Source organism: Opisthorchis viverrini, assembly GCF_000715545.1.
Source record: "Opisthorchis viverrini unplaced genomic scaffold opera_v5_471, whole genome shotgun sequence".
Lineage (NCBI taxonomy): Eukaryota > Metazoa > Platyhelminthes > Trematoda > Opisthorchiida > Opisthorchiidae > Opisthorchis > Opisthorchis viverrini.
This window is the reverse complement of record NW_008752128.1, coordinates 1-10773: the sequence shown is the minus strand read 5'-3', so window position 1 is coordinate 10773 and position 10773 is coordinate 1. Positions and strand designations below refer to the sequence as shown.

The 10773-nt window shown below is 42.9% G+C and overlaps 2 protein-coding genes across 2 annotated transcripts in view; one reads left to right on the top strand and one right to left on the bottom strand.

The window, feature by feature from the left end:
* The window catches only part of T265_15389 (hypothetical protein), a gene marked incomplete at both ends in the record, with an annotated part of 51518 nt that extends 49784 nt beyond the window's left edge, over nucleotides 1-1734 (top strand). The window contains one exon of the mRNA XM_009177871.1: nucleotides 942-1734. Within this exon, the coding sequence (XP_009176135.1) occupies nucleotides 942-1043 (102 nt within the window). The remainder of the gene's footprint in view (nucleotides 1-941) is intronic.
* The window catches only part of T265_15388 (hypothetical protein), a gene marked incomplete at both ends in the record, with an annotated part of 39486 nt that extends 28972 nt beyond the window's left edge, over nucleotides 1-10514 (bottom strand). The window contains one exon of the mRNA XM_009177870.1: nucleotides 10274-10514. Within this exon, the coding sequence (XP_009176134.1) occupies nucleotides 10274-10331 (58 nt within the window). The remainder of the gene's footprint in view (nucleotides 1-10273) is intronic.
* Between the last annotated feature and the right edge of the window lie 259 nt (nucleotides 10515-10773).

Sequence of the window (10773 nt, the reverse complement as noted above, 5' to 3'; positions counted from 1 at the left end):
ATATATATATATATATCGAAGAGTAGCCATCGATGGGTTGAGGGAGTGCAGGATAAGAGTAATGTGCGCGCCTTTTATCACTTCACTATAAACGCACTTAATCATACGGTTACATTCATTGAAATCACTTGTTCTTAACGTTTGCTTTCTTAGTTCAGGTGTCATGCAACACATTTGGATAGGAAACGAACCCAGGATTTCACGTTCTTATTCCCGTCACATATGTGCGGGATTCTTACTGCTATGATCGCCAGCCTCAGCTTCTTACACCTCTTCACGAGCACCAAGACGCACGACTTTTCATTAGACACCAGCACAGTCATTAATATAGATGATACGAACATTCTTGTAGGGTACACACTCTCACATTGGAACTAACTTTGATTTCGGCCAATATTTCCCATCATTCAGGAGCAGTTTTTTTTAGTCTGCAATAGTGCATATTCAGACTGTGAAATACAGTGGTATGTGTAAGTAGCTCATTTCTTTTTGTCTGTGTATTTTATCATTTGAGCGCTTACACCTCAACACAAATTTCAGAATGCAGTAAGGAAATAATTCCACGTTCGAGCCCAGTGGACAGTAGCTACTGGGCTATTTATTGCATGATAAAACAAAATTTTTCGATGTCATTGTCGTTCGTATGTATTAGCTTGCCGTCGGAAGCACTGAATTTCAGCTTCGTTTGAAGTTGGCAACAAAACTTGATCAATCGGACATTTGAGTCTCCCCACGTACTGTCACTAGATCGTATCCAATCTTATCAGCAGCTCATGTGTGAATTTAGAAAGCACTCTACAGTAAGGTGTCTCGATTTGTTCTCACAGAGAAGCCCACACTCTTTAAAAACACGTGCACTTCTCTCAGCGGTATGAATCGTCAAGCTTTTGTTGAGGAGTGTTCTCTCTTCAGCATTATTTTCTGCATCTTCTACCAATCAGCTGCTGCATCGTATGGGATGGACCGAACTTGCCGGATTCCTTCACCAACAGATGCCACTCATTTGGCCCAAACGTGATTACAGTATTCTGGCAGACGTCTAGCTTTTTTGTTTACAAACAAACACATCCTGTTTTGATGAATTTTTACGTTTGGTCTTCCTGTGTTCTATCGTTATTTACCTTTATTTATGTTATTGTCACCCGGGCATCTTTTCCCGTTATGTTTGCCCACGCGCCACATTTTTATTTTCTCTCGTGTGCATTATGCTCTGTGAGTACTGCACCTGAGTGACCTCAGATACTCACACAGTCTTTCAGACAACTGCGGAATGCCTATGTGAGTAGTGGTTTATTTTGTGCGAATCTGACTTCAGGAAATATACTTCGCTTCTGTTCATCCTCGTGTAAAATGTGGATGGATATTGAGTAGCTGGGACTTAAGCATCCAACAAGCAGTTGCCTTACTTGATTCATCTGTGTGTATCTGGATATCGGTTGCTGACACTTTTGCCTTCGAGGTCACTATGGATTAGATACCTTTTTGATATCATGCATGTGAAGTTCATAGCTTCATCTTGTATTATTCGTTTGTTAACTGAGTCTTACAATGTCTGCAAATATTTCAGCATGAGGGACCAAACTGCCTGCATTTTCTAATTTATGCCTTGGCTGTACTTGTTATCTCAAATGCTTGTCTGATCTGCAGTGTCCCATAACAAACCGATCTGAGTAGCAAAGCTATTTAATGTTATATTCACGTGTCTGGGTTTTTCACTGGTCACCTAAGTGGTTTTCATTGTACAATAGAATCTATGAACCATTGAGTGGCTTAAAGCATAAGTGGGTGGATGTAACGGAAAACCAACCTTGGCATAGAACGGTGGGGTATGATATAGGTATATTGGTAAAAACGCCAGCCCGGGTAGTGATGTGCCAGGATGTTTTGATAATATGTAAAGCACGGAAAGCGAAGGGAAATCCCATAGGTATGCAGTGCCAGATGAAGGTTAAAAGACTGGTCTTATTGCATGAGTTGCATGCGATAGCATGGACAGTGAGGCTTGTCTAACACGATTTGGTCTAACCTAATCTAGTCACGCATTGCGTTATGGTTTGCTTGAGTGTTGGGAGTACTGATATAAATTGAATCTCCCTCGTGTATATCCGAGTGAGAACCGTCAGGCCATCGGAAATAGACCACGTTGGAAGATAGGTTTTCTTTTCAATTGCCAGGTGGGTAGCGTGGGACGTAGGTGTGGGTGTGTAGATTGGCTATGGTTAAGTGATCGGATGCGGAGCCTACTGAGGTACTAGACTCGCGAACTACACCCATTTGCACACCAGTTTGATTTTAACCGAAGTCTCAGCTGAATCTGTATTTGAATGTCTTTCACGAAGACCGCCTCACTTTTCACTTGGTGCCATATACGAGATGGCGGAGTATATTTTCTTAAAGGAATCTACTCACGTTGAAAATGATGTCATCCAGTTGTCCAAGATTTCCTTCCTAAGATGATGTGGTAACATTTTGAAAGACTGAAGCGGACTCAGAACACTGATACCCACTTGATTCTAAGCATGAAGAAACTATATCTTATCACGGTCCGACCATACTGGGTAATCCGGACCGGGCACTGAGTGTCACTTTTGGAATATACAGTCGTAGGCGACTCCAGATACACCGTCAAGGATTCTAGCGCAGTTTGAGGATCCGACAGTAGGTTGCACGGGGCAACGAGAACTTTTATTCCGGAAGTTGGCGCTGCACCCAGCTGAAGCAGTTGTTCATCCCTATTCGTACGTACCTAGTCCAATCCAAATAGACTAATTCAGTTTCATATGTACTAATTCCGCTTCAGAAACCACAACACTATCTGAAACGGGGTACTCAAGGCGTAATAAAAGTTGCATTTAGTGTTGCCAGAGCTACAGTCGTAAATGGGCACCAATAACTAGCTTTTGAGATTTCCTCGCAGATTACCAAACGTGCGGCACAGGGACGGCTATCAATAGGTAACCAGTCAGGCGATGACCCTTCCGCCCGGTGACTAGGAATGACAATGAACACTGTACAGCCTGTCACAGCGGTCTCTGGACCTCCAAAGATGCGCTGCAAGATTTCGATGGGACAGTAAGTTCAGTGACTGTGTTCGCATTTTGAGTTCTTCTTTTTATACGCAGTAAACATCCATCTCAAACGAGTCCAGTTTGCGACCAAGAGCAGCCTGTTGTCCTGGCCCAGCTTCATGGTGCGCGAATCAAAAGGAACCAGATAAAGCTGCTATCGAGGCCTGATGATTGATTTCGAGATGCTTAAGTTTGACTCGTCGATGTCACGGCCGAGCCCGAGACAGGAACAATGAGGTCGTCAGCTTTAATGGTTGGGGTGGAGGAGGGAGATGTAGGAATAAGGGAGGCATCAGTAGTAAACCCTTTTCATTTACTCTGCATACTGTGTGCAACAAGTAAGGCAGTGCGGCTGATGAAACCGCAAAACGACCGGCTTAGCATAAGGTTACCAGTGGTTGTGGGAATCATGGTTGCACATCTCCTGGAATTGATTGACTCAGGGAGTCAATTCGTTTGTAATCTTTTATCCCACTGTCATCTGCGAGCCGTGTGACTGGCCCGGTAGGCATTCCTCTTAATTATAGGGATAAATAAAAAAACCTATCGCATTCCAAGCGGAGTTCTGTTTACTGTAAGAAAATTTGGGAAGCAGTCGGAATAGGTCTGCTAGACGCACAGCTTATCGCGCCCAGCATCCTCTTTACTGACGCCCACAGTGTTCTGGTGCCAAACGCTTTCCTTAGATCACCGGTACTATATCACCTAGGCTCATTTCACTTTGCAATTACCTGACTAACTCACTTCCAAGAAAGGAGGAATTGATAGCTGTTTAATTTCCAATAGCAAAGTGCTCACGAAGTGCACTCAAACAAATTTTGCGTGATACTCACCTGGAACCCAGCTAAATCTCCCGTTTATGTTATCTCCAATCAACTTAGTGTGCTGCACCCATGTTCCAGTTGGTGCGATATACGAGATATCGCGATGCATGTGTAGACGTAATACACTCCCCATAAACGAGTCTCTTGCAAAACCAAATTTGTTTCCAAATGAGCGTATTTCGCTAAGTTCGTGCAATTTGGGTTCAAACAGAACATAATTTTGACGCAAACTCCTGATGAGCCCCAAGATGGACGAAATCGGTCGTGGGCTGTCGAAGAATTTTCAGCAACCTTATGACTAATGTATTACTTATATAGAGGTACACACAGTTCTCCACACTGACGAGCAAGTTCCGTGTTATTGACGACAACACAAGGTGGTCTAGAGAATCTTACCAAGTGGCTGGTTCGTAATCATCCCAAGTTTTCTAAGTTTTCGAAGTCGTCATTCCTGGCTATATGGGGCAGTTAGGTTGTTTTGACCGAGTCACTAAATCATAGTGGGAACAGCTTGGGTCCCTGAACTGATCTTGAACAAAGTGTCGAATCGGTGCGCCGTTTTTTATTCTAGTGGTGTGATCCTAGTAAACCAAAATTGTCCTCAACTTACCCCTTATTCGCTTTATTGGGAGTCCTTGATACGAGTCACGTAGATCATGTCAACGCCGTTCTTAGGTACTAACCCATCCTCTCCGGCCTAGCAACAGTTTGGCCACAGGATGTTGGTTCCGATGGTATCCCTGCTGGCTTGGACGTAGCAGATAATCTAAGTGAAATGTGCGGCACGCTAATCTGACTGGCGGATAGTTCACTGGATAATATTTAATGCATGATTTGAGTACTCAGCCATTCACGGCAGTTCCATTAATGTTTAGACTTGCAGTTTTCAGCAAAGTTACTGAGTTGCCCACAAAAGACGAATACTATCAGATCTGGGAGACTTGGGATTCAGTAAAATATCCTTTATGTTGCTCCTGGTAATTCACCGCTCGGTAACCGCATCTGGCTTACGAGGCGGCATCACAACCTATTGGTTGCTTTTCGCAATGAATATCAAAGTATGATATTCAGTGAGGGCCTCCACTTCACCCATGCAAGCAGAGAATAGCGGGATGCAGTCGACCATTCTTGTGGGACGGTCAAGACGTTTTGGTGTCAGCTGCTAATTTCTCTTCTCGTTCTCGACATTTATCAATCTTTAGGGCAGCACATGGATTCTGCTAATAAGCATGACCTCCCTGGTTTCTCTCAACCGGTGTCACATACCAAATTTGCGGTTTAAGCATCATCATCATCAAGTCAAGCCAGCCCTTTTAAGTGAATGCGCTCCGAACAGAGTCAGAGTCCAGGCCACCCCAGAATTTCTCGTTTCATGTGCTCCAACAAGACACTCATGCGATTGAGCCCTTATGCTGTTGATTGTAAGGCTCCTCGCCAAAATCTCCATTTCCCAAACTGATTCCGGATATGGGTCTGTATTTGGGGTGCTCAGTTACTTGTAAGACCGTGAAAATGGAGCTACAAAAGGCGCCGATCACGTACGTTGTTATGGATAGGTCTACCAGCCCGCTGTTCAGTGTACGGCCAGTCCCCACTCTAAACGGACGGCCATTGATAGAACAGTCGATGAATGTTACGTTAAAATCCACTAAGAGGATGCACTGAGATCCATTGGTGAAACGCTCAACATCGCTGAGAGGTAAAATCTACCTACATGTGAGGGCTACGACGGGTGATCCCAGTTTCCGCATACCTGTGGTGTGCTTATTTGACCTCGCGTCTTCGCTTTTCTATTCTTTGTTAAGATTGCACGAGGCGCTAATGAGGTATATTAGGCGCACGATTGTCAGCTAGCGCAGGACATTAGTCGACTCGCCTACATACGACGGCCGCAACATACAACATGGTTTCCTCGGTTCTGTTCCGCTTAATTTTTCCATTCGCAGCATGCTTACACGCGCACAATCTGCATTTGATGATTCATTGCATCGTGTCTACTCTGATGGACCCGTGTGAAATTGACATTCACGGACCTGTCTAGACATGTTTGAAAAGTTGCACATGACGATAAATGGTCAAATAAACTTTCATATTACATGACTGTACATCGTCGTCAATTGATAGAGGGGGTCTTCAAACATTTACTGTCTGTCAAAACGAATGTGTCGCCAACTATGCTCATGTTATTCATGCTTTGAATTCGCTAGAAAAATGAGGTTACAGGACAGCAGATGACTAGCGAACAGAATATACTGCGAAAGTCGTGACTACGTTTAGAAGTGGAAAAAATTACCGGTGTGTGTGCAAACCTTTGGACTGACTCTTTTGAAGTTTATCAATATGCATAAGCAGTAAAGTCTATGAATGGTAACATCAACAACTCGGTAAAACCCTTGATAAGAGAAGGGAATTGGGGGAGCAATACACACAACAAACTCTTGGAAAACGTACTGACAGTGTACTACTAGTGCGCCCACCATGACGTAAACTAAAAATCACAACGATTAATTACGGCATGTACGTGATCACAAAGTACGTGGTTCTTAAGCGGAACTAAATAGGTGAATATCAGGACTGAATCGCCTAATAACAGTCGCTACATTGGGGTAGCTTTGTATTGCGGCATAAACGATGTACAGAGTAAGAGCGCTTTGTGAATGAAGAGGCATAACAATGGTGGGTAACAAAATTGACCTAACGTTCATAGTTTTCACGCCGATGACAGACCACGACGATGAAAAGGGCTCCTAGTCATCCATTCCGTAGTTAGCTCTCCTCAAGGCTAACATGTATCATCTTATAGGGGCGAAATTGTGAGAAATATTTTTCAAACAAAACACTCACGAGTCGTCAGTTGAGTTTGTCATCTGGTATTATTATATTAATGCTTCTACTGAATATATCTAGTTTTAAATGTGCTTCAGAAGGAACCCCCTTGAGTTTTTGACGTCTATTGACTAGAGAATGTTTGCATTCCGACACTGGACTTGAAGTAATTTGTATCTGTACACATATGGCAATCTTAGTGTGCAATGTTGTGGGTTCGCAATGTATCAAACTAGGCTGCTGAAGTCGTCCTTGATCAAGAGTCTGGAGTCACAACCTACCTCACTGTTTTTCACTGTGAGAGATAGGCCCAATTTGGACTATGAGAGATTGGTATCCATGCTGCTAGCATTGACAGATCAGCTAAATTAACTTGTCATCTGAGCTTGTTCCAAACTTCTCATCACCCATCGAAGATGCCTCATTAGCGCTCAGTGTTGTAAGGGTACACTCTAGCTAATTGCAATCTGCAAGTGAGTAGCGATGATGAGAAAATATATACTGCTGGATGATCGAATCACAAAACCCTGGCAACGAGCGGTGTGTAGAATGTCACACCAAAGTCTAACACCTACATATTTGGGACAACAAAATGCGACCGTAGATCTTTGCTTTACTTGAACGACTTCACGGGACACAATGGATTGATCAGTCGGGTCAGCCAGTTCGGCTGCAGGTTAGTAGAACTGAGTAGCGTTCAGTGGGATGACCTATAAGCCAATTTACCAACGTGGTACTTTTTCAGAAATATTTGGGAATTAACCGAGCGATTTTTAAGCGAATAACGTTGCGCTTTTGGCAACAATGCTTCGTCAGGCAAGCTGATTACTGGGCTGGCCGAGTTTCAGGTCAGACGGTGAAACAAAAATCGAGATCTCTCTCGACTAGCACACTAGAATGATGAATATCGTTTATCGCGAATGCTATAATTTTATGGCTGATGGGTTGGCGAAAAAATCGTTGTGACTGAGTTTGGGTACCTGATGTATTCCTTTGATAGTAGACTGAATTATTTCTCCAACTCGTCAGCTGGCCAAAATCTTGGCAGGCAAAGCTCTAGATTTTCCTGTGGAACTAGATGGAGTACTTGTGGGCTTCTATATCAAATTACTATATACGAATTTAACGAAAGGAGATTCTTTAAAAATGTGAATTATTGAAATAGCCAGACGATAGCTATTGGCTGACACCACCAACTTGCGTTAGATGAAATAGTGAAAAACATAAAAGCATGTCTGAATCTCACTCGCGTCTGTGTTGACTTCTTGGTCTACGCCCAAGAACAGGGTCTAGCAATGGGACCTTCAATGTTTCCAGTTTTGACACATTTCTATGGAGAATTTCGAGCTTTGGCCGGATGTCCGTAAATATTTTGACGCAGCCGTGATTAAACGGGGCAAGGTAATTCAGTTTTACAGCTGCTATAACTTGAATTCCCCTACCAAAATGTATATGGTGATGGAAGTACTCTCAGACTGTTAGAGTGTACGTCATGTAATGTGGCTTGGAAACGAAAAGCTACTGTGCCCCAAGCCAACTGTCATTGGCACTGGGTCCATCCTAAGGCGATTTCTCCGAGTATTGCCTTGTCAATGTTCAGCCGATCACGGGATTTGTGCACAGAAGGGGTTGGTCGGACGGTGGGTCAAATTTAAGCAGAGAGCAGAATTTCATAACTAGTTCCAATTCTATTCCAGCTAGTTTGATTGAACATTTTTATATCTGTGGAAGAGCCTAATATGTCATGGATTTTGATTGCTGTTATTCCATATAAACCAGGGACGAAAGATTTCGTTCGAGAGATCCTAAATGCTGCTAACATTGGAGTAGCGCTTGAGAGGATAAGCACTGTTCATCGTGCATCCAGGAAATGTAGAACCAGGGACCGTGATTACAAAATCAAACACAACGACTGCACTAATGCCTGTAGATATGGAACATATATTAGAACATTAGAATTGATGAGCACAAATGAAAATTAGCAGGCTGCAAAGAGACGCAGATGCATATGGAGCCTAATTAATGACTCAGTAATGGTGGAAAATACACTAGACACTAAGTAAATTCAGAAAAATTTGGAGTTCTGAGGCGTAGTCTATGATTCACCCTACAAGGACTGATGGCTGAGGCGGTAGAAATTGCTGGGCGTCACAGTACAAATAGAGCAGAAGGCGCTCACTGGTACGCGTGCGGAGAGCGGCTGTAGAACCTCCGAGCTGCCATATAGTGTTTATGGTGGTCAGTGAAGAAAACCCATCAACAGAAGTGGTTATGACATGAAGTACATAACGCAAACCGACCAAATGTCTAAACGTAGTGAATGCCACCCAGATTGGCGTAGTACGCACGAGCCCCCAACAAAAGTTCACAGTGATACATAGGACTAATCAGCACTTGAATTCACCTGAATCCAAACCCAGTCCGAGTGGTTTTGATTCTTCACAACTCATCCACCGTAAGATTTACACCCCCGCGCTAACTGACATTCAGCATCCTAGTTTGTTAGTCGAAAGTGATCTCGATTTTTGTTTCACCGTCTGCCCAGTAGCATGCCTGGCCGAACGTTGTCCGGCTACAAATCCACTGATCGCTTCCCACACATTCCTGAAACAGCATCAGATAGGTAAATTGGCTTACGTTTCTTCCCGTTTCAACACCCAGTATTACTCAACATAATATTAAGCACACAGCCATCGAACTAGCTGACTCGAACCACTGTCGCTCCAGCAGGCAATTGATTACTCTTAGTTGACTCATTACGAAGTCTATGATGTTGGATTTTTCATGAATAAATGTTGTCAAACGTTAGCTTACGCGGTTTTTTGATGATACAACCCCAGGTATAACCTTCAACACCTGAAACCTCAGATTATCCGCCAAAATGCGCTCGCACTCTTGTTTGGCAGCGTACAGTTTTACCAATGAAGTGTTTAGGTAGGTTAGTTCCCTCAGAATGGGAGATCCCTCGCGGTTGTTTGTGCTCGGTGAATCCATCGCCCAACATCGAAAAAACTTTTTTTTGTATCTAAAGGAAAATTTATTAGAAAGCCCACATAATGGTAAGCAGTTAATCATGTACGTAACTGATGCTTTTATCTGTAAGGGAGATGAGAGAGAAAGCTGTTAGCATAAGACCGAGTTAAGCATGGAGTCGTTTAGAAAACCTTGCGTTCTATTGTCTTCCTTGCAATAGGTTGGTAACATATGTGACTGGTCGGTTGCTTACGTCAAACTTAGCGGGTAAACAAATGCTCGAAGTAACGGAAGCACCAACGGGAAAACAATGGGTGCATTAAAACTCGTGAATTGGGATATGCAGTTAGTTATAAACTACTCATGAACGCAATTGAAAACCACCACTGTCACAGGCAATACTATACTCGTGAATCTCGGTACCGCTCAAGTTAAGGTGGCAAGGTGAAGCACCCGGAATATGGTGAATAGATTGTATGTAGCATACACAAGTGTGGTTGCTGTCATCACTCAAATTTCACCAAAAATCATATACTCTGGAACACTTCGGAACTTTATACAAGAGCACACATTTAAACTCACCTATTGTCCCAAAACTATTGAAGATCCCGCGCCTAAAAGAGGATATATATATATGCATATAACATCTATTCACAGAAATAACTAACAGCCGTGTCACAAAACGATAAATAAAATGATAAAAGTGAACGGACACCGAAAACTCCGCTCAATTTTCATAAAGAAGTCAGTCACTCAGTCATTCAAAGTTAAAAAAACTGATCATTTCAGAAGCCTCACAAAGAACATTGTTTATTCTGAGGAAGCAGAATAAAAAAGCATAATTCAACGAGCTGCTCATAGTAACCGAAATATTCCAAAAACATTCCGGCAAAATACTTGAGAAACATCATTCAATTTCATGTAACCAAAGAGGATACAAGTGAAGTAAAAGCAAAAAACAGGGAGACATCAGTTGATATCGGTGAATAGGATGTCAACAGAGGCCAAAAGTTCGAACGAGGTTAAGAAAGGAAGCTAAATTTCCCCCCACATGTACCGGATTTCCCAACCTATCCGTTAGG